Below are 24,020 nucleotides of genomic sequence, written 5' to 3'. Positions count from 1 at the left end.
GACTACAGGCGCATGCCACTATCTCCAGCTAATTTTTGTATTTTTTAGTAGAGATGGGGTTTCACTATATGCTGGCCAGCGTGGTCTCAAACTCCTGACCTCAAGTGATCCGCCTGCCTCAGCCTCCCAAAGTGCTGAGATTACAGTCGTGAGACATTGCACCCAGCCATAAATTAATATCTTAAAGACTGATAATTTTGAAAAGCATTCTGGATTAACATTGGTATTTACAGCCAGACATGGTGGTTCACACCTGTAATCCCAGAACCTTGTGAGGCCGAGGTGGGAGGATCACTTGAGCCCAGGCGTTGGGAATCAGCCTGGGAAACATAGCAAGACCCTGTCTTTACAAAAAATTAAAAATGTAGGCCAAGCACGGTAGTGCATGCCTGTAGTCCCAGCTACTCGGGAGGGTGAAGCAAGGGAATCACTTGAGCCCAGGAGGCAGAGGTTGCCGTGAGCTGAGATCGCGCCACCGCACTCCAGCCTGGGTGACAGAGCAAGACTCCGTCTCAAAATAATGATAATAATAATAATGTTAAGTGAGGACTTACTGTACTCAAATGTTCAGGTTTCAATATTTTTTTAAAAATCACTCATACCGACCAGCCTGGGCAACGTGGTGAAACCCTGACCAACGTGGTGAAACCCCGTCTCTACTAAAAATACAAAAATTAGCCTGGCATGGTGGCACGCACCTATAATCCCAGCTACTTGGGAGGCTGAGGCAGGAAAATTGCTTGAACCAGGAGGCAGAGGATGCAGTGAGCTGAGATCACGCCACTGCAGTCTAGTCTGGGAGACAGAGCAAGACTCCGTCGCAAAAAAACAAACAAAAAAGAAACTCATACCAAGAACCAGGAAGATCTCAAACTGAATGAAAAAAAAAGAATCCACAGATGCCATCACCAAGATGACAGAGATGTTACAATTGACTGACAGAGACTGTGAGACAGTCAGCACAAAAATGCTTCAATGAGGCTGGGTGTGGTGGCTCATGCCTCTAATCCTAGCACTGTGGGAGGCCGAGATGGTTGGATCACCTGAGCTCAGGAGTTTGAGACCAGCCTGGGCAACATGGTGAAACCCTGTCTCTACTAGCCGGGCGTGGTGACATACACCTGTAATCCCAGCTACTCGGGAGGCTGAGGCAGAAGAATCACTTGAACCCGGGAGGCGGAGGTTGCAGTGAGCCAAAATCATGTCGCTGCACTCCAGCCTGGGCGACAGAGCAAGACTGTCAAAAAAAAAATAGTAATAATAATAATTCTTCAGTGGGCAATTGCAAACACGCTTGAGACAAATGAAACAATGAAAAGGGCCAGGTGCAGTGGCTCACGCCTGCAATCCCAGTGCTTCAGGAGGCCGAGGCACAAGGATTGCTTGAGCCCAGGAGTTCAAGATCAGCCTGGGCAACATGGCAATAAACCGTCTCTACAAAAAATAGAAAAATTAGCTGGGTATGTTGGCGCACACATGTAGTCCCAGCTATTCAGGAGGCTGAGGTGGGAGGACTGCTTGAACCCAGGAGGTTGAGGCTGCAGGAAGCCAAGATTGCACCACTGCACTCCAGCCTGGGTGACAGAGTGAGACCCTTACTCAAAAAAAAGTATTTTCCTACAGTTAGACACTAGGTTATTATCCATTTTTCATATGTATGCAACATTATGAAATTTGTAAAAACACTTTATCATTAGTATTTGATTCTGTTTAATCATTTGTATTCCCACAGGTACAAATTAAAAGTATCATGGAACAGGCCAGGCACAGTGACTCATGCCTGTAATCCCAGCACTTTGGGAGTCCGAGGCGGGCGGATCACGAGGTCAAGAGATTGAGATCATCCTTGCTAACATAGTGAAACCCTGTCTCTACTAAAAAATACAAAAATTAACTTGGCATGGTCGTGCATGCCTGTAGTCCCAGCTACTCGGGAGGCTGAGGCAGGAGAATTGCTTGAACCCAGGAGGTGGAGGTTGCAATGAGCCGAGACCGTGCCACTGCACTGCAGCCTGGCAAAAGAGCGAGACTTTGTCTAAAAAAAAAAAAAAGTATCATGGAACAAAAACAACCAATAGTTAGTATGAGAACATTGTATAAATAAGATGTTGTCACTATTTTCCCAAGTAATAACTTTTAAAAATTCCTCTTTTGATAAACTATAATTGTTTTAAATGACATTCAGCCTCCCCACTTCCTTCTTTTTTTTTTGAGACAGAGTTTTGCTCTTGTTGCCTAGACTGGAGTGCAGTGGCACAATTTCAGCTCATTGCAACCTCTGCCTCCCAGGTTCAAGCAATTCTCCTGCCTCAGCCTCCCAAGTAGCTGGGATTACAGGCTTCCGCCACCATGCCTGGCTAAGTTTTTTGTATTTTTAGTAGAAAGGGGGTTTCACAGCGTTGGCCAGGCTGGTCTCAAACTCCTGACCTCAGGTGATCCACCCTACTCCGCCTGCCAAAGTCCTTCCTTTTTAAAAAGATTTCAGTTGCCTTTACAGCTATTCTAGGATCAGGCAACACTTCAATCCATCAAAAAGACTAAGGTGTTCCTCCATTTTCCTTTTTTGTTTTTTGGGGGATTTTTTTGGGACAGGGCCTCACTCTGTCAACCAGGCTGGAATGCAATGGCACGATCACAGCTTACTACAGCCTCCCGAGTAGCTGGGACTACAGGTGTGCACTACCATGCCCGGCTATGTTTTTTTATTTTTTGTAGAGAGGGGGATTTCACTATGTTGCCCAGGCTGGTCTTGAATTCCTAAGCTCAAGTGATCCTCCTGCCTCGGCCTCCCAAAGTGCTGGAATTACAGGCGTGCATGGCTGTACTCGGCCCCAGCTTCCTTTAAATGGCTGGATCTGCATGAATAAAGATACTGTAGACCAGTCAGGCACAGTGTCTCACACCTGTAATCCTGGCACTTAGGGAGGCTGGGGTCGGGAGGTCAAGACCAGCCTGGGAAACATGGTGAAAACCCGTCTCTACTAAAAATACAAAAATTAGCCAGGTGTGGTGGTAGGCACCTGTAATCCCAGCTACTTAGGAGGCTGAGGCAGGAGAATTGCTTGAACCCAGGAGGTGGAGGTTGCAGTGAGCCAAGATCACTTCATTGCACTCCAGCCTGAGTGACAAGAGCAAAACTCTGTCTCAAAAAAAAATTTTTTTAATATATATATTTATTATATATATATTTATTTGTATATATATATTTTTTAAGACAATGGCCCATGGCATATATAAATATATGTGGCCAGGCTGGTCTTGAACTCCTTGACCTCAGGTGATCCGCCCACCTCGGCCTCTCAAAGTGCTGGGATTGCAATATATATATATATGCATGCCATGGGCCATCGTTATAGGCCATGGACCATTGTCTTGCCCTAATCTGTGAGCACACTGGGCAGGTGACAGCTGTTTCTGTTCCTTCCACGACCACAGACCACTGTTCTGCCAAGAGACTCAGTAAACATTTAATGGTCCTGAAAATCCAGCCCAGATCTTCACCTAATTATTTGCATATCACAGCTGGAATATCTTGCCTTTCTTTAATTAAAATCAAAGAGCCTGTAAATAGAAAGCCAATATTGAACTTAGGTGGTTACTTTCAGCATCCAGAGGAAGTGTCTCATCTTCATCGTAGGCTCGTGGGGAGGCGCTGCGCTGGGTCTGCAGTAAGCGAGATAAATCTCCCAGCACTTATTCATGTAATTCATAGAGTACAGCGTCCGCTGTTGCTCACGGAATACATTGCCTAAAAATACAACGTTCGAAAAATGATTACAGATTTATATTTTGAGAAAAAAAATAACAGTAAATATAATCCTATTGCTTTTGTTTTTTTCCGAGACAGAGTCTTGCTGTCGCTCAGGCTGCAGTGCAGTGGCACGATCTTGGCTCACTGCAACCTCCGCCCCCCAGGCTCAAGCGATTCTCCTGCCTCAGCCTCCCGAGTAGCTAGGATTACAGGCATGCACCACCACACCTGGCTAATTTTTTTTTGTATTTTTAGTAGAGATGGGGTTTTGCCATGTTGGCCAGGCTGGTCTTGAACTCCTTGACGTCAGGTGATCCGCCTGCCTTGGCCTCCCAAAGTGCTGGGATTGCAGGAGTGAGCCACTGTGCCCAGCCCAGATTTATATTTTGAGGAAAAAAAAATGGGGCGGTAAATAGAATCCTACTGGTTTTGTATTTACCTTTTATCTGGCAGGCATTTGGACGAATGTTCTCGGTCATCAGTTTTGTAAAACACAAGAAGAGGGATGGGCTTCTCTTTCTGTGATAATGATCAAAAGATACCATCATTACTTCTCCTCCAAAAGAGGGAACTTAATTCCCTTCTCCTTGAGCACGGGCTAGACTTAATAATTTGCTTCTAATGTATAGAGTATAGAAAGGGAAGGCTGGAGTCAGTGGCTCACACCTATAATCCCAGCATTTTGGGAGGCCAAGGCAGGCGGATCACTCGAGATCAGGAGTTTAAGACCAGCCTGGCCAACATGGTGAAACCCCATCTCTACTAAAAATACAAAAAAAAAAAAAAAAAATTAGCCAGGCATGGTGGCACACGCCTGTCATCTCACCTACCCAGGAGCCTGAGGCAGAAGAATTGCTTGAACCTGGGAGGCAGAGGTTGCAGTGAGCCAAGATTGTGCCACTGCACTCCAGCCTGGGCAACAGAGCAAGACTCCATCTCCAAAAAAATAAAAATGACTGCTGAAGAAAACAAGGCATTATGACAATAATACAGCTTAGCTGTGCCCCATCCCCCAACGAGGGTCCAGAAATAGTACTTACTGGAATTCTTCATGATAAATGTGATACGCCAAATGCAGGAGGTAATTCAAAAATGTTCTCAGAAGTATTGTTGTAAATGGAGAATGGATTTCTTCAACTGGTATGTCATTATTGGCTAAAATAAGAAAATTGGAGAGGATGCCTGATACTTGCTAGAACCCTCCATTTTATTTGCTCCTCGTATACAATTCGAAGAACTGAATATGAGAGAGTGCTTATTTCAAAATGCTCTGAACATGTGTATAAGCATCCAACTACAAATTTAAAACTCCATGAAAGCCAGGCACAGTGGCTCACACCTGTAATCCCAGCACTTTGGGAGGCTGAAGCAGCAAATTGCCTGAGGTCAGGAGTTTGAGACCAGCCTGGGCAACATGGCGAAACCCTGTCTCTACCAAAAATACAAAAAATTAGCCAGGTGTGGTGGCAGGCGCCTGTAATCTCAGCTACTTGGGAGACTGAGGCAGGAGAATCGCTGGAACCCAGGAGGTGGAGGCTGCAGTGAGCCAAGATTGAGCCACTGCACTCCAGCCTGGGCAACACAGCGAGACTTCATCACAAAAAAAAAAAAAAAAAAAAAGACGTCAATCTCGTCCCAGTGTTTTCCAGAATAGTCTGAGATATAAACTGATGAATGCTGCTAATTCTAAATGGATTTTAAGTATGTTTCAAACACTAAACTTTGACGTAAATAGGCATTTGTTCTAATACTTTATTTTTCAAGTGGATAATTAGAAGCTTGCAGCTCTGCCTCCCAGAATTTGGCTGAAAGAAGTTAAACTTCCAAAGTTGTTAAATTTATCACATCAATTTCCTAATTTGAAATCAAGACCAGTCCTAAGACTACTTAGGGCCTTTTCTAGACTCTTCCAAGCCATTGCTGATTCTCCCCTTTTTTTTTTTTTTTTTTTTTTTTTGAGACAGAGTCTCAATCTGTTGCCCAGGCTGGAGTGCAGTGGCGTGATCTTGGGTCACTGCAACCTCTGCCTCGCGAGTTCAAGTGATTCTTCTGCCTCAGCCTCCCAAGTAGCTGGGACTACAGGCACGTACCACCACACCCAGCTAATTTTTTGTATTTTTAGTAGAGACGGGGTTTCACCGTGTTATCCAGGATGGTCTTGAACTCCTGACCTCATGATCTGCCCACTTCGGCCTCCCAAAGTGCTGATTACAGGTGTGAGCCACCACACCAGGCCTTTTTTTTTTTTTTTTTTAGAGACAGAGTCTCACTCTGTCACCCAGGCTGGAAATCTCGGCTCACTGCAACCTCCACCTCCTAGGCTCAAGCGATTCTACCCGTGCCTCAGCCTCCCAGTAAGTAGCTGGGAATACAGGCATGTACCACCATACCTGACTAACTTTTGTATTTTTAGTAGAGACGGAGTTTCACCATATTGGCCAGGCTGGTCTCAAACTCCTGGACTCAAGTGATCCACCCGCCTCAGCCTTCCAAAGTACTGGGATTACAGGCGTAAGCCACAAGGCCTGGCTGTCTCCCCATTTCTGACCTGACAATTTAGTGGTTTTTTTACTATAGATCGGTGGTCGGGGGAGAGAGGGAGGCAAACTTTCTGTAAAGGGCCAGAGAGTAAATTATTTTAGGCTTGGTGGACCAGATCATCTACATCACAACCCCTCACCATCTACATCACAACCCCTCAGCTGTGGTGCTTCGGGGTAAAGCAGTCACAAATATGTAAGCAAACGGGCATGTCTGTGTTCCAGTAAAGCATGATTTAGGGGAATGGGGTGAGGACTGGATTTCACCCTGAGACCGTGCATTGCTGGCCCTGCTTTTGTAGGTGACCTCGTACTGTTGCTGTTACGTCACGAGACTGTCTCTTCAAGTACCTCGTAATCACAGGAGGAACAAGACCACGTGCTGATTTCTGGAACACTCATCTCCCAACCTGGGCCTTCCCAGCTCCCTCCACATTTCCTAACTGCTTTACAGGTGACACTGTGATACTGTCCTTGAAACCAGCGGTCCCCCACTTTTTTGGCACCAGGGACTGATTTTTGTGGAAGACAGTTTTTCCATGAATGGTGGGAAGGGGTGGGGGGCTGTTGGTTTCAGGACGATTCAAGCGCGTTCAAATTACTGCACACCTTATTTCGATTATTATGACGTTGTAATACATAATGAAACAATTCTACAACTCGCCATCAGGTAGAATCAGTGGGAGCCCTGAGTTTGTTTTCCTGCAACTAGACAGTCCCATCTGGGGGTGATGGGAGACAGTGACAGATCATCGGGCATTCGATTCTCCTAAGGAGCGTGCAACCTACATCCTTCGCATGCACAGTTCACAGTAGGATTTGCGCTCCTATGAGAATCTAATGCCCTGCTGATCTGCAGGAGGCGGAGCTCAGGCGGTAATGCCAGCGATGGGGAATGGCTGTAAAAACAGATGAAGGTAGGCTGGGTGCGGTGGCTCACGCCTGTAATCCCAACACTTTGGGAGGCCAAGGCGGGCAGATCATCTGAGGTCGGGAGTTCGAGACCAGCCTAACCAACATGGAAAAACCCCATCCCTACTAAAAAATACAAAAATTAGCTGGCATGGTGGCGCATGCCTGTAATCCCGGCTACTTGGGAGGCTGAGGCAGGAGAGACACTTGAACCCAGGAGGCGGAGGTTGCAGTGAGCCGAGATCGTGCCACTGCACTCCAGCCTGGGCAACAAGAGTGAAACTCTGTCTCGAAACAAAACAAAACAAAACAAAAAACAGATGAAAGTTCACTGGCTTGCCCACTGCTCACCTTCCACTGTGTAGCCTGTTTCCTAACGGGCCATGGACCAGTACTAATCCATGGCCTGGGAGTTGGGGACCCCTGCCTTTTGTGTGTGTGTGTGATAGAGTCTTGCCCCTGTCACCCAGGCTGGAGTGCAATGGCATGATCTTGGCTCACTGCAACCTCCGCATCCCGGGTCCAAGCGATTCTCCTGCCTCAGCCTCCCAAATGGCTGGGATTATAGGCATGCACCACCATGCCCGGCTAATTTTTTGTATCTTTTAGTAGAGACGCAGTTTCACCATGTTGGTCAGGCTGGTCTCGAACTCCTGACCTCATGATCCGCCTGCCTCGGCCTCCCAAAGTGCTGGGATTACAGGCATGAGCCACTGCACCCGGTCTGGACCCCTGCTTTAAACCAAAAGATGTGAAGGATCTGGAATACTCACCACTTAATATCCTGTCCATATCAGCAAGAGTTAGTTTGTGGTGATGAAATTTGCAATCTTTCAGAAATCTCCAGAAGTGAAGCTTTGTCATCAGAAAGGTATTATCCAGAGAGTGGTCACATCCCAGGCTGCTATAAAAGCTGTAGATTCTTCTTAATTCTGTAATATTTCTTAAGACAGCATATTCCACCTGAAAGGAAGAAAGTCATACGTGGATTAAGAACAAAAAAGGGCCGGGCGCGGTGGCTCACGCCTGTAATCCCAACACTTTGGGAGGCCGAGGTGAGCAGATCACCTGAGGTCAGGAGTTCCAGAACAGCCTGGCCTACATGGTGAAACCCCATCTCTACTAAAAATACAAAATTAGTCGGGCGTGGTGGCACACGCCTGTAATCCCAGCTACTCGGGAGGCTGAGGCAGGAGAATTGCTTGAACCTGGGAGGAGGAGGTTGCAGTGAGCTGAGATCGTGTCACTGCACTCCAGCCTGGGCGTCAAGAGTGAGACCCTGCCTCAAAATAAAGAAATAAAATTTAAAAATTTAAAAAAGAACAAAAGACACAACACCTGTGTCCTACATTAAATGCGATAATACAAGTAAAGTAATGGCATTTAGCTCTTTCCACTGTAAGAACTTAAGAAGTGTTTTTTTGTTTTGTTTTGAGATGGAGTCTCGCTCTGTCACCCAGGCTGGAGTGCAGTGGCACCGTCTTGGCTCACTGCAACCTCTGCCTCCTGGGTTCAGGTGATTCTCATGCCTCAGCCTCCAGAGTAGCTGTGACAACAGGTGCCCACCACCACGCCCGGCTAATTTTTGTATTTTTGGTAGAGATGGGGTTTCACCATATTGGCCAGTCTGGCCTTGAACTCCTGACCTCAGGTGATCCGCCTGCCTCAGCCTCCCAAAGTGTTACGATTACAGGCGCCAGCCACGGCACCTGGGCAAGAAGCATTTTATTCTTTCCACACCCCCCCGCCCCTGGTCAATAAAATGCCATCTCCGACCAACAGTAAAAACAAAACAAAACAAAACAAGTTATCTGGAAAATAGACTTCCTTTCACATGGCAATGTGCTGGCTTCCTCTCAGTGGCGGCAACAAAATTCTATTGTCTGCAGATCCTTATCCCTCATCAACATATGTGCAAAAATCTTCAACAAAATAAGTTGAATCCAGCAATATATAACAAGAATAGTAGCCATGCGTGGTGGCTCATGCCTGTCATCCCAGCACTTTGTGAGGCCAAGGCGGGAGGATTGCTTGAGCCTGGGAACTCGAGACCAGCCTGTGCTACATAGTAAGACTGTGTCTCAACTGAAAATTAAAAATTAAGGAAATTAACCAGGCACAGTGGCAAGTGCCCGTATAGTCCCAGTTACTCAGGAAGCTGAGGGGGGAGGATTGCTTAAGCCCAGACTGCAGTGAGCTGAGATCACACCAGCCAGGGTGACAGAGCAAGACCCTATCTCAAAAAGAAAAAAAAAAATGATAATACAACAACACCAAGTAGGGTTTATCCTAGAATTGCAAAGCTGGGTTAACATTTGAAAAATCAATCAATGTGATTCACAGTATTGACAGACTGAAGAAGAACCAAATGATTCTATCAACTGAAGCATTTCACAGAATTTAACATCCATTCATGATAAGCAACCTCAGCAAATTAGGAATAGGAAGGCATCCCTCAACCTGATAAACAGCATGTACAAAACACATGCAACTCACATCACACGTAGGGCTGCAAGTCTGAAAGAAGCAATATTCCGCCAGGTGCGGTGGCTCACGCCCGTAATCCCAGCACTTTGGGAGGCTGAGGACGAAGGATCACCTGAGGTCAGGAGTTCGAGACCAGCCCGGGCAACACGGTGAAACTCCATCTCTACTAAAAATACGAAAAATATCTGGGTGTGGTGGTGCATGCCTGTAATCCCAGCTACTCAGGAGGCTGAGGCAGGAGAATCCCTTGAACGCGGGAGGCGGAGGTTGCAGTGAGCTGAGATTATGCCATTGCACTCCACCCTGGGCAACAAGAGGGACTCCGTCTCAAAAAAAAAAAAAAGCAATATTCATGGTGGTTGCTTTACTCACCTCCCTCTCTGTCACATTTCACCTTTCAGGATTTTCCCCAGACCCTTGATGCCCTTCAGCTGCCCCAGGTTCCCCACACATGCAGCCCTGCCCTCTACACAGCGTCCTGTTCTCCAGAACCACTCACCCCATGCCCTACCCTCATAATGAGACATTCAGAGAATGTGAAGAACAGGATTCAGGGTCCTAAGGGAGACAGAGCCCTACCTGGGTGGCTTCAGGCATTTGTTACGCTGAGCATTCATTCCTGCTTTTGAAAACGCAATTCAATTGAATAAACATGTATAGTCTGCCGAATCTAAAGCATTGTTCTAGGCCGGGCGTGGTGGCTCACACCCATAATCCCAGCACTTTGGGAGGCCGAGGTGGGCAGATCACCTGAGGTCAGGAGTTCCAGACCAGCCTGGCCAATATGGTGAAACCCCGTCTCTACTAAAATACAAAAAAATAGCCGGGCATAGTGGCCCACGCCTGTAATCCCAGCTACTCGGGAGGCTGAGGTGGGGGAGGCTTGAACCCGGGAGGCAGAGGTTGCAGTGAGCCGAGATTGCACCACAGCACTCCAGCCTGGGCGACAGAGCAAAACTCGGTCTCAAAAAACAAAACAAAACAAAAAAGACATTCAACATGTGACAGCAGTCACCAGCTATATTTCCCCAGGATGCAACTGATACCAATCAAAAAGATTTTACCTGCTTCTTTTCTTCAGGTTGGACTGTCTCAGGGTACATGTCCAGGAGCAAATTTAGATCCAGCTCAATGCTCGATCCCAACACAGAGTGACTTTCACTGCCATCAAGCTTTCTGATCAATTCTAATGAATGAAGGCAAACACAGGGAATGAGCACGGTTTGTTTGGTGGGTTTTTTTTTGTTTGTTTTTGTTTTTTTGAGACAGGGCCTCACTCTGTCGCCCAGGCTGGAGTGCAGTGGCAGGATCTCAGTTCACTGCAACCTCTGCCTCCCAGGCTCAAGCCATCCTCTCACCTCACCCTCCCGAGTAGCTGCGACTACAGACATGCACCATCACGGCCAGCTAATTTTTGTATTTTTTGTAGACACAGGGTTTCACCATGTTGCCCAGGCTGGTCTCAAACTCCTGAGCTCAACTGATCTGCCTGCCTTGGCCTCCCACAAAGTGCTGGGATTACAGGCATGGGCCACCACACCCATCCTTGGAGATAATTATGAAAAGCAATGTTCAAGTTTCTCAATATTATGTCACAATGATTTTCCACCAAAATGTGATGCAAGAATATTCCAAAAACCTACTAGGAATGCAGGCGGGGCACAGTGGCTCATGCCTGTAATCCCAGCACTTTGGGAAGCCAAAATGGGAGGTTAAGGCTGCAGTGAGCTATGATCATGCCACTACACTCCAACCTGGGCAACAGAGTGAGATCCTGTCTCTAAAAACATATTTTTTAAAAGCAGTTGCAAGCCAGGCACAATGGCTTGTAATCTCAACAATTTGGGAGGCCGAGGCAGGAGGATTGTTTAAGGACAGGAGTTTGAATCAGCCTGGGCAACATAGGGAGACCCTGCCTCTACAAAAAGTTTAAAAATCAGCTAGGCCTGGCCAGGTGTGGTGGCTCACACCTGTAATCCCAGCACTTTGGGAGGCCAAGGTGGGCAGATCACGAGGTCAGGAGTTAGAGACCAACCTGAGCAACATGGTAAAACCCCGTCTCTGCAAAAAATACAAAAATTAGCTAAGCATGGTGGTGTGTGCCTGTATTCCCAGCTACGGGGAAGGCTGAGGTGGGAGGATCACTGGAGCCCAGGAGTTTGAGGCCACAGTGAACAGTGATCATATCTTGCTCCATCCTGGGTGATAGAACGAGATTTTGTCTCAAATTTTTTTTTTTTAAAAAGGAGTTGCTCACAGAGGACTTCTGTTTTCTGAAGTGTTCGGTGTATTTTCATGAGTGAACACCATGGATAAAAACAGATGAATTTTATTTCTTTTTTTTTCTTTCCATTTTATTTATTTATGAGACGGAGTCTGTCTCTGTTGCCCAGGCTGGAGTGCAATGGCACAGTCTGGGCTCACTGCAACCTCCACATTCCAGGTTCAAGCGATTCTCCTGCCTCAGCCTCCCGAGTAGCTGGGATTACAGACGCCTGCTACCACGCCTGGCTAATTTTTTTTTAATTTTTAATTGAGATGGGGTTTCACCATGTTGGCCAGGCTGGTCTCGCACTGCTGACCTCGTGATCCACCAGCCTCGGCCTCCCAAAGTGCTGGGATTACAGGCATGAGCCACCACGCCCGGCTGATGAATTTTATTTCAACAGGTGAATGCTTCCTACCGGCACTCCTGGACAATCTTTGGGCAACTCCTGAAGATAGGTCCAGGCAGCTGATGAATTCAACTTCAAGATCTGGAAACCCGGCTATGTGGTCATTGGAGAATGCGCCTTCGTACACACGCCCGTTCTTGAAAGTTAATCGGCCCTGCAGACAGAAAAACTTTTTACAGTTTAGGAAAAGTTTTTTTAGAAAAACACTGGTAAGGCTGAGTGCGGTGGCTCACGCCTGTAATCCCAGCACTTTGGAAGGCTGAGGCAGGCAAATCACAAGGTCAGGAGTTCGAGATCAGATTGGCCAACATGGTGAAACCCCATCGCTACTAAAAATACAAAAATTAGCCAGGCCTGGTGGCAGGCACCTGTAATCCCAGCTACTCGGGAGGCTGAGGCAGGAGAATCGCTTGAACCCGGGAGGCAGAGGTTGCAGTGAGCCAAGATCGTGCCACTGCACTCCAGCCTAGGTGACAGAGCAAGACTCTGTCTCAAAGAAAAAAAAAAAGAAAGAAAAACATGGGTAAATGTACATCAATAGTTTTTTCAAGGTTGTGGAGCTTTTTGTTTTGAAAATATGCACTTACTCCGCATATAATCAGGCTAGGCTCCTGGGTGTCATGCACTGTATAAGTCCTCTCTCTCCCTCCTTTTCTTGTTCCCCCACCCCCCCACCCACAATCTTTCTCCAACTTTAAGCACCTCTAGGCCACAGAATGTGTCTTATTAAACTACGCTAGTGACCAGCAGAACACCCAGCACACAATACAGACTCCCTGATTTTTTTTTGAGACGGAGTCTCTGTCGCCCAGGCTGGAATGCAGTGGCGCGATCTCGGCTCACTGCAAGTTCCGCCTCCTGGGTTCATGCCATTCTCCTGCCTCAGCCTCCTGAGTAGCTGGGACTACAGGCGCCCACCACCACACCCAGCTAATTTTTTGTATTTTTAGTAGAGACGGGGTTTCACCGTGTTAGCCAGGATGGTCTCAATCTCCTGACCTCGTGATCCGTCCGCCTCAGCCTCCCAAAGTGTTGGGATTCCAGGCGTGAGCCACTGTGCCCGGCAATTTTTTTTTTTTTTTTTGGAGATGGAGCCTCACTGTCACTCAGGCTGGAGTGAAGTAGCACAGTCTTGACTCACCGCAACCTCCGCCTCCTGGGTTCAAGCAATTCTCCTTCCTCAGCCTCCAGAGTGGCTGGGATTACATGCGTGCACCACCACACCCAGCTAATTTTTGTATTTTTAGTAGAGACGGGGTTTCATCATGTTGGCCAAGCTGGTCTCGAACTCCTGACCTCAAGTGTTCCGCTCACCTTGGCCTCCCAAAGTGCTGGAATTACAGGCCTGAGCCACCACACCTGGCCAAGACTCCCTGAGATTTGTCCAACCCAGGCCAATAGTCAGTTACTGATTCAGAAGTGGGCAAATGACCCAGTTTGGCTCTGTGAAATCAAAGACCTTTTTAGAGAGCATCTGTAAAAAGTTCCTCCTTTTCTTCTAGTTAGCATGGTATGTGGATGTGAAAGCTGGAGCCACAGCAGCCGTCTTGCAATCACGAGGGAGGAAAAACACAAGAGTGAAAGTGACATGGTGGGAGATACCGTGGATAGATGGAAGAGAAATCCTGACAGCTCTGAGTTGCTGAATCAAACCAACCTTGAAGCCTACATTATTCTGTATTTCACATAGCAGACGACACTAGGTTGTCTGTTACTTGCAAACCAAAACCACCCTCATACACACACACACACACACACGCACACACACACCAAAAACTGATTAAATAACCACTAAATATATAGCAAATCAATGACCATTGAAAATATTTTGCCAAGCACAGTGGCTTATGCCTGCAATCCCAGCACTTTGGGTGGGAGGATCACTTGAGACCAGGAGACCAGCTTGGCAAACGTGGCAAAACCCCCGTAACTACTTAAAAAAAAAAAAAAGAAAAGAAAAGATGAGCCGGGCGTGGTGGCGCACACCTGTAATCCCAGCTACTCTAGTGGCTGAGGCACAAGAATCACTTGAACCGGGAGGCAGAGGTTGCAGCAAGCCGAGATCATGCCACTGCACTCCAGCCTGGGCAACAGAGCGAAACTCTGTCTCAAAAAAAAAGAAAAAAAGTCATGTAATCACCTTAGCAAAACAGTAAGTTATCCTATACAAAACAGATAATGTAATTTAATAGAGAATGACACGCCTTTTGTCAAAAAGACTTCTGTAGATGGATGGTGATGGTTGCACAACAATGCGAATGTACTTAATGCCACTGGACTGTGCACTCAGAAATGATTGAGATGGTAAATCTTATGTGTACTTTACCACAATTAAAAAGAAATCTAGAGTGCCTAGATTTAAATCAGACAAAATAGACTTCAGAGAAATGAAAATTACCAGGGTTGGCCAGGCGTGGTGGCTCACGCCTGTAATCCCAGCACTCTGGGAGGCTGAGGTGGGCAGATCACTTGAGGCCAGGAGTTCGAGACCAGCCTGGCCAACATGACGAAACCCTGTCTCTACTAAAAATACAAAAATTAGCCAGGCATGGTAGCCAACGCCTGTAATCCCAGCTACTCATGAGGCTGAGGCAGGAGAATCACTTGAACCCGGGAAGCAGAGGTTGTAGTGAGCTGAGATCACGCCACTGTACTCCAGCCTGGACAACAGAGCAAGACTGCGTCTCAAAAAAAAAAAAAGAGAGAAAATTAGCAGGGTTAGTGAGGAACATTACGTGATGATCAAAAGAGCCAATGCACCAATACATAATAATCCTCAATGTATATGCACCTAACAAAGCTTCAAATACATGAAACAAAACTGATAAATCTGAAAGCAGAACAGACAAATCTGCAATTATCCTTGGACATTTCAATTGCTCTACATAATTTCAATGGCTTTACATAATTGTTTGAAATGTGATCCTCCCAGGTCTATACTCACCATGCCATGTTTCTTATTGGAAACCCATTCTCCGTCATACACAGCTCCACTGGCATAATAAAACTTGCCATGTCCGTGACGATATCCATTTACAAACTCCCCTATGTATTCATTTCTCAAAGGATACTGGGAACTGCGGATTCTCTTTAGAAACCACGTGTGTGTTCCAAAGCCATTCTGAAAAGAAAGCAGACTGCCATCAGAAATGCACGAAGCAGTTTCTCTCTTTACCCGGATCCCCTTAAAATTAGGATAAATACAATGAAAACTGGAAAGGGCAAAGAACTTGGACTCTGGAGTCACACAGACTTGGGTTCGATTTCAGCTCAGCTACTTACTAACGAGTCTTTTGAAATAAGGCAGATCACTTAAGCCCTCTAAGTTCCTCATCTGTAAGACAGAAATAACACCTACCCCTCAGGTTAGATATAAAGGAGTTTGAAACCAGCCTGGCCAACATGTTGAAACCACGTCTCTACTAAAAAGTGAAGATAAGTGTATATAAAGTGCCTGGCTTGATCACGAAGATTTTCATTGTTATTTTAAATGTTGGGGTTTATTTGCTTTTATATATTTTTATTTTTTGAGAAAGGGTCTCACTCTATCACCCAGGCTGGAGTACAATGGCACAATCTTGGCTCACTGCAGCCTTGACCTCCAAGACTCAGGTGATCCTCCCACCTCAGCCTCCCAAGTAGCCAGGACTACAGGCACCAGCCACCACTCCCGGCTAATTTTTGTATTTTTAGTAGAGATGGGGTTTCACCATATCACCCAGGCTGGTCTCAAACTCCTGGCCTCAATCCTCAAGTGGCCTCCCAAAGTGCTGGGATTATACATGTGAGCCACTGCGCCCAGCCTAAATTTTTATTTTTTAAAGATACCAATTGGGCTGGGTGCTGTGGCTCATGCCTGTAATCCCAACGCTTTGAGAGGCAGAGGTGGAAGGATCACTTGAGTCCTAGAGTTCAAGACCAGCCTGTGTAATAAAGTGAGACCTCATTTCTAAAAAAAAATATGTGTATATATATATATACACACACACACACACATATATATACACACACACACATATATATACACACACACATATATATATACACACGCACATATATATATATATATACACACACACATATATATATATTTTTTTTTATTAGCCAGGCACGGTGGCAGTGGGCACCTCTGTAGTCTCAGCTACAGGGGAGGCTGAGGTGGGAGGATCGCTTCAGCCAGGGAGGTACAGAGCCATGATTGCACCACTGCAGTCCAGCCCGGGCAACAGAACAAAACTCTGTCTCTAAAAACAAACGAACATGCTGGGCGCTGTGGCTTACGCCTGTAATCCTAGCACTCTGGGAAGCCGAAGCAGGTGGATCACTTGAGGTCAGGAGTTCGAAACCAGCCTGGCCAACACGGTGAAACCCCATCTCTACTGAAAATACAAAAAAAAAAAAAAAAATAGCCGGGCCATGGTGGTGGGTGCCTGTAATCTCAGCTACTCCAGAGGCTGAGGCAGGAGAATTGCTTGAACCCAGGAGGTGGAGGCTGCAGTGAGCTGAGATCATGCCACCGCACTCCAGCCTGGGCAACAGAGCAAGACTCTGTCTCTAAAAACAAACAAACAGGCTGGGTGTGGTGGCTCATGCCTGTAATCCTAGCACTTTAGGAGGCTGAGGCGTGCGGATCACTTGAGGTCCGGAGTTCGAAACCAACCTGGCCAACATGGTGAAACCCCATCTCTACTAAAAATACAAAAAAAAAACAATTAGCCCGGCCGTGGTGGTGGTGGGTACCTATAATCTCAGCTACTCCAGAGGCTGAGGCGGGAGAATTGCTTGAACCCGGGAGGTGGAGGCTGCAGTGAGCCGAGATTGCGCCACTGCACTCCAGCCTGGGTGACAGAGAGAGAGAAACTCCGCCTCAAAAAAAAAAAAAATATCCATGTGTTGAGAATCGGCAGAGCGTCCGCCTCTGGGTACAAGCTGCTACCCCGCCCGGGCGTACCTGGATGCCCCTCTCCCACCGCCCGGTGTACTCTTCGTTGGTGGTCAGCCACCTCATCCTCCCCTCCCCGTGGCGTGTGTTGTCTTCCCACTGGCCTTCGTATATATTTCCAGATTTATAACTAGGATGAAAGAAAGCAAAGAAAAACAATCAGTTACCTCCTACACAACATTTACCTTTAAGACATTCTTTTAAACACTCCCCTTGAGCTCCTTTGAAGAAATCCACCCCTTGTACTTATACAATCTTCTCTGTATTTAAATTCAGGCCGGGCGCGGTGGCTCATGCCTGTAATCCCAGCACCTTGGGAGGCCGAGGCTGGTGGATCACCTGAGGTCGGGAGTTCGAGACCAGCCTGACCAACATGGAGAAACTCCATCTCTACTAAAAATACAAAATTAGCCCAGCTACTTGGGAGGCAAAACTCTGTCTCAAAAAAAAAAAAAAAAAAAACACAAATTAGCCGGACATGGTGGCAGGCACCTGTAATCCCAGCTATTCAGGAGGCTGAGGCAGGAGAATCACTTGAACTCAGAAGGTGGAGGCTGCAATGAGCCGAGATTGCGCCACTGCACTCTAGCCCAGGCAACAGAGACTGTCTAAAAAATAAATAAATAAAAATAAATAAAATTTAAAAATCAATGGATAGGCTCATGGTCCTAAGGGAGCAGAATGAGTCACTTTATTAAACCTTCTGACTATTTAATAAGGTGACAAAGTGGGTAAGAGCTGGGTTTTTAAAATCTTTTAATAATTCCCTATTGTATCATGATTAGTTAATATTTGGCCAGTTTTTGAGATGGGATCTCACTGTGTCACCCAGGCTGGAGTGCGGTGGTACAATCACGGCAGGAGAATTGCTTGAACCCAGAAGGCAGAGGTTGCAGTGAGCTGAGATGGCGCCACTGCACTCCAGCCTGGGTGACAGAGCAAGACTCCGTCTTAAAAAAAAAAAAAAAAAAAATCCACTCTGCTTAGAGAGAAACTGTTCTGTGCAACTTTTGCACCTTACTTTTAAATATCCAAAGTGAACACTATTGGGCCCATAAACACTTCTTCATCTACACCCCAAGCGCGGCCGTGGTCATACCTACCATCTTATTCCCCAGCCCTTTTTGATGTTTTGCACCCAGTCTCCCTCGTACCAGCACGTACCCTCTTGATTGTAATAAATGGAGCCCTAAAACAAATAATATCATCTTTAAAACTATCAAGCCTCACGACACAAATGCTTTGTCAAATGTAAGCGTATCAACTTAAAAAGTAGAACCTACACAGAGGTCAGTGTCATAAGTAGGCAAGACATAAAACCCGCTATTTTTCTGTTTTGCTACCAAGAAAATGGTAAAACTGCTGCACAAGGGGAAATGAGATAATGTCACAAATCAACTGCTCCTTAATAAAGTGCCATATTGGCCAGGCACGGTGGCTCACGTCTGTAATCCCAGCACTCTGGGAGGCCGAGGTGGGCAGATCACAAGGTCAGGAGTTCGAGACCAGCCTGGCCAACATGGTGAAACCCCATCTCTATTAAAAATACAAAAATTAGCCAGGAGTGGTGGCATGTACCTGTAATCCCAGCTACTTGGGAGGCTGAGGCAGGAGAATCGCTTGAACCTGGGAGGCAAAGGTTGCAGTGAGCCCAGATGGTGCCACTGCACTCCAGCCTGGGCAATGAGTAATACTCTGTCTCAAACTAACATAAAATAAAAAGTGCCATATTAAGGCACAGAATGACTGTATTCATCATATTCGAGTATATTCATTATATCCAGTAACTATTAGTCAATTAAGTACCTAGAGAAATCCTGCCTGTTGCCACCTGGAGTGAACAGTTGAGCCTTCCATGTAATGGAAGGTCACTGTCTCTTAGGCACCAGACCCATTGTTGTTTTACCCATTTGGACATCCTACTCATTTTACTGCCTCCGAGTATAAGTGAACATAGAGTACCCTTTGTTTGATCTACACTGAAAAGCCTCAAAAGGCTTTTTCACAGGTTTATCTGTGTGTGTGAGAGAGAGAGAGAATTTTTCTATCTTCTTTCTCATGATCAGGCAAACTCATTCCTTCTTGCAGCCATGCAGATGCTGCTGTCTAGAAGTCACCGTGCCCAATCCCTCCAATGTGCCTCAAGCAATCTGCTGTAAAACACACACACACAAAACAACAACACAACTCAATAAATAGACTATTAAAGCCTGCATATGGCCAGGCAGTGGCTTACGCCTGTAATCCCAGCACTTTAGGAGGCCGAGGCGGGTCAATCACTTGAGGTCAGGAGTTTGAGACCAGCCTGGCCAACATGGTGAAACCCCATCCCTACTAAAAATACAACAGTTAGCTGGGTGTGGTGGTGCACACCTGTAGTCCCAGCTACTTGGGAGGCTGAGGCAGGAGAATTGCTCAAACCCAGGAGGCGGAGGTTGCAGTGAGCCGAGATGGTGCCATTGCACTCCAGCCTGGGCAACAGAGCAAGACTCCATCTCAAAAAAAAAAAAAATTAATAAAATGGTTAATTTATATGATGTGAGTTTCACCTCAATAAACAAAAAGTGAATACGCCCTGGACAGCGCCGCTAGCCCGTACCCCCTTCTCTCCCCCCACGTGGCCACCCAGCCCCACCCCTGCCCTCCACACAGCCACCCCACCCCCTTTCTGCCCTGCCCCCATCCCCCTCCCGGCCTTGCCCCCTCGTGGCTGCCCCCCCATGTCTGCCACCCCCTTCGCTCCTGCCCCACCTGCCCTGCACGTGGCCACCCTCGCTCACCTTCCCGTGCCGCTTGCCATCGCACCAGTGGCCGATGTAGGACACAGGCTGGGTGCTGCACGTGAACATCCCGAATCCGTTCCTCATGCCGTTGACCACTTCGCCTTCGTACATGCTGCCATCCGGCCACGTGTACACGCCGTGGTTCATCGGGACATTCTTCACAAAGTCGCCCTGAAGCAGAACGGCCATGGGGTGACAGAAGGAAGCGTTGGGGGTGGGGGCGGGAATCCCTAGTCCTCTGGGCGGCTCCAGGAGCTGCTTGACCTCTGATTCTGTTTCTGCTTCTCCTGCGGACACACACTGAACGTCCCCCTCGCATTCTCTCTCCCTTCCTTGTCTGCTTTCATCTCATCTCATCCTCTCTCATCTGACCCCACCAGTGGGCGGAAGCTCGGGCAGGAGGAAATATCTGGGAGGTTTCAGGTCGACCAAGTTCGAAGAAGCAAACAGGTGACGTTGGAAAGTGCTGGCTTCCAATCCTGACCTGGGGAACTTCAGATTCTTAGAACCCACCTTGGCAGGGCGCAGTGGCTCACACCTGTAATCACAGCACTTTGGGAGACTGAGGCGGGAGGACTGCTTGAGGCCGGGAATTTGAGGCCAGTCTGGGCAACCTAAGGAGACCCTGTCTCTAGAAAAAGATTTTATTTAATTTGTTTTTGTTTTTATTTTTGAGACAGTCTCACTCTGTTGCCCAGGCTGGAGTGCAATGGCACCATCTCGGCTCACTGCAACCTCTGCCTCCCGGGTTCAAGCAATTCTCCTGCCTCAGCCTCCCAAGTAGCTGGGATTACAGGCACCCACCACCACACTCTGCTAATTTTTTTGTATTTTTAGTAGAGACGAGGTTTTGCCATGTTGGCCAGGCGGGTCTCGAACTCCTGACCTCAGGTGATCCACCTGCCTCGGCTTCCCAAAGTGCTGAGATTAACAGGCATTTAACAGGTATGAGCCATCATGCCTAGTTTTTGTTTTGTTTTTTGAGACAGGGTCTCACCCTGTCACCTAGGTTGGAGTGCAGCGGCACAATCATAGTTCACTGCAGACTCGACCTCCCAGGCTCAAGAGATCCTCCCACCACAGCCCCACAAGTAGCTGGGACTACAGGTGCTGGCCACCAAGGTGCAGTGGTACACGCCTATAATCCCAGCACTTTGGGGGTGCTGAGGTGAGAGGATCTGTGGAGCCCAGGAGGTTGAGGCTGCAGTGAACTATGAGCACTGCATTCCAGCCTGGGCGACAGAGCAAGATCCTGTCTCTAATGAAAAAAAAAAATAACCCGCTCGAAGGAGGTGAATTCACTGTTCCCTCCAGGCTTAGTGATGACTGGGGACATCCCTCTTTCTTTTTCCTTTTTTTTTTTCCAAGATGGAGTTTTGTTCTTGTTGCCCAGGCTGGAGTGCAATGGTATAGTCTCAGCTCACTGCAACCTCCGCCTCCCAGGTTTAAGCAATTCTCCTGCCTCAGCCTTCCGAGTAGCTGGGATCACAGGTGTGCACCACCATGCCCCGCAAATTTTTGTAGTTTTAGTAGAGACGGGGTTTCACCATATTGGCCAGGCTGGTCTCGAACTCCTGACCTCAGATGATCTGCCCACCTTGGCCTCCCAAAGTATTGGGATTACAGGCGTGAGCCACCATGCCCAGTCAGGAAATCCCTCTTTCTACCACGGATCATCAAAATATTCTGTAAACAAGTCAGTCAACAGCCTGCCCCAGGGGCACCTGCTAGGGAACCCGCTCTGCCCAGGACGTGAGTGGGCAGCAGGCAGCACACTGCACGGCACCCAGCAGCATCGGATTCTCTTCCAGGAACCTGAACTCCCTGGAGGCAGCCACGGCAGCAGAGAAAAGAGGACAGCACACCCTGGCCTGATCACTAGCCAGGACCCATGAGGCCAGTCGGCCTCTGAGGATGCTTCTAGGAGTCCCCCGAGTCCTGCCCAGAAGCCCCTCTGACTGGGCTGGAGTGGGGGTGTGCGCCTGCAAAAATGACCTCCCCACCTGCGGGGAGTTTCCCGAGACAACGAGGCACAGGGCAGTTCTTGGTTAAGTTGCCACTTAAGGACCAGAAACTGGCCCGGTGCGGTGGCTCACGCCTGTAATCCCTGCACTTTGGGAGGCTGAGGTGGGCAGATCATCTGAAGCCAGGGATTTGAGACCAGCCTGGCCAACATGGCGAAACCCCGTCTCTACTAAAAATACAAAAAGTAGCCCGGCGTGGTGGCGCGCATCTGTAATCCCAGCTACTCTGGAGGCTGAGGCAGGAGAATTGCTTGAACCCAGGAGGCAGAGGTTGCAGTGAGCCCAGATCCCGCCACTGCACTCCAGCCTGGGCGACAAAGCGAGACTCTGTCTCACAAAAATAAATAAAGACCAGAAACCTTACATGTCAGTCGCTGGCTAGAAGGCGGGATGTTGCGTGGGAAGGGAGCTGGCATGAATCCAAGGTGGGGGCCCAATCCTCACGCTCCCCTGGAACTTGGAGATCCTCCTTGCCCCGCCAGTGACAGTCAGCCCCTCCCTCCCTCTCCCTGCTCCTCTGCAGCACGCCTCTCACCGCCCAGCTGCAGGTGGCTTCCCGGCCCAAACTTGACTCCATTTCCATCATTGCCTGCGTGTTATTTGAATAAGTGCATTATGCGCATGTGTTTTAAATGTCATCATTACCATTTATAAACACCATCTGTTAGCAACTCTGCATTTGGGATTTTTAGAATAGCATTTCAGCGCTCACTCACGTCGTGGGTGGGAATTGAGCCTGGTACAATCTCTTGGCGAACAATTTGGTCCTTGCAATCAGTTTAAAAATACACATTCCCCTCAACCCCATAAGACAGGTTAAATAAAAGCCACATAATGGAATACATGCAGCCAGTAAAAATAGATCTGCATTAATGGATATGGTTTGATCTCAAAAATTAAAGGTACGGGCCAGGTGCGGTGGCTCACGCCTGTAATCCCCAACACTTTGGGAGGCCAAGGTGGGAGGATCCCTTAAGCCTAGGAGTTGGAGACCAGCTGGGAAACACAGCAAGACCCTGTCTCTACCAAAAAAAAAAAAAAGTAAAAATAAATTAGCTGGGTGCTGTGGAGCACACCTGTAGTCACAGCTACTCAGCAGGCAGAGCCGAGAGGATCGCTTGAGCCTAGGAGTTCGAGGCTGCAGTGAGGCATGATCTTACCACTGCACTTCAGCCTGGGTGACAGAGCAAGACCCCATCTCAGACTCACTAAGTAAATGTGCCAAAGAGAGTGTATAATAAACTATGTGTGTTTGTAAAAAGCAAGACAGGCTACAGAAGTTCCAGGCTGCAGTGAGTCATGATGGCACCACTGTACTCCAGCCTGGGCAACAGAGCAAGACCCTGTCTCAAAGAAAAAAGGACAAGCTACATACATGTACGTGTGCTGTCTGTGCTTAGAACGCATAGAATACCTCTAGAACACACAGATGAAACCAATAATAATTACTGGCGGGTCCCATGCAGTCATGAGTTACTAGATCTTCTGGTTCTGTGAATTTTTCTTAACCCATACGCTGAATGACATCTACGAAAACAGTCTGTTCAATTGCGGGAAACTGATTGTTCCATCCAATAATCACAGCTTAGAACTATAACTGGTTATATGCCTCACCTCATATTTTAATCCATCGGCCCAAATATAAGTCCCTTGTCCATGCATGAGTCCTTCTGAAAACATACCCTTCAAAACAAAACAAAGCAACGACAAACGCTTAGAATGCAGCTGACATACATACATATTTGAGATAGGGTCTGGTTCTATCACCCAGGCTGGAGTGCAGTGGTGTGGTCATAGCTCACTGCAGCCTCGACCTCCCAGGCTCAAGCAATCCTCCCACTCCAGCCTCCCGAGTAGCTGGGACTACAGGCACCCACCACCATGCCCAGCTAATTTTTGTAGAGAT

General features: G+C 47.5%; 1 protein-coding gene across 17 annotated transcripts in view; it reads right to left on the bottom strand.

The window, feature by feature from the left end:
- Positions 1 to 24,020, bottom strand: part of LOC100450350 (radial spoke head 10 homolog B) — a 45,911-nt gene that overhangs the window by 16,043 nt on the left and 5,848 nt on the right. For 9 of the 17 annotated variants that reach the window (XM_054560173.2, XM_054560168.1, XM_054560177.1 and 6 more), the window contains 11 exons: positions 23,729 to 23,797; positions 20,088 to 20,261; positions 18,411 to 18,496; positions 17,317 to 17,437; positions 15,310 to 15,486; positions 12,375 to 12,519; positions 10,755 to 10,876; positions 7,977 to 8,166; positions 4,792 to 4,906; positions 4,191 to 4,270; positions 3,600 to 3,748 (listed from right to left, as the gene is read on the bottom strand). In XM_054560173.2, coding sequence (XP_054416148.1) covers positions 3,600 to 3,748; positions 4,191 to 4,270; positions 4,792 to 4,906; positions 7,977 to 8,166; positions 10,755 to 10,876; positions 12,375 to 12,519; positions 15,310 to 15,486; positions 17,317 to 17,437; positions 18,411 to 18,496; positions 20,088 to 20,261; positions 23,729 to 23,797 — 1,428 coding nt within the window. Of the gene's footprint in view, positions 1 to 3,599; positions 3,749 to 4,190; positions 4,271 to 4,791; positions 4,907 to 7,976; positions 8,167 to 10,754; positions 10,877 to 12,374; positions 12,535 to 15,309; positions 15,487 to 17,316; positions 17,438 to 18,410; positions 18,497 to 20,087; positions 20,262 to 23,728; positions 23,798 to 24,020 lie in introns of all 17 variants that reach the window. The other 8 variants (XM_054560167.2, XM_054560171.2, XM_054560179.2 and 5 more) reach the window with 1 other exon arrangement.

The sequence above is a fragment of the Pongo abelii genome, chromosome 6, assembly GCF_028885655.2.
Source record: "Pongo abelii isolate AG06213 chromosome 6, NHGRI_mPonAbe1-v2.0_pri, whole genome shotgun sequence".
NCBI classification, from domain to species: Eukaryota; Metazoa; Chordata; class Mammalia; order Primates; family Hominidae; genus Pongo; species Pongo abelii.
This window is presented reverse-complemented; position numbering and strand designations above follow the sequence as displayed.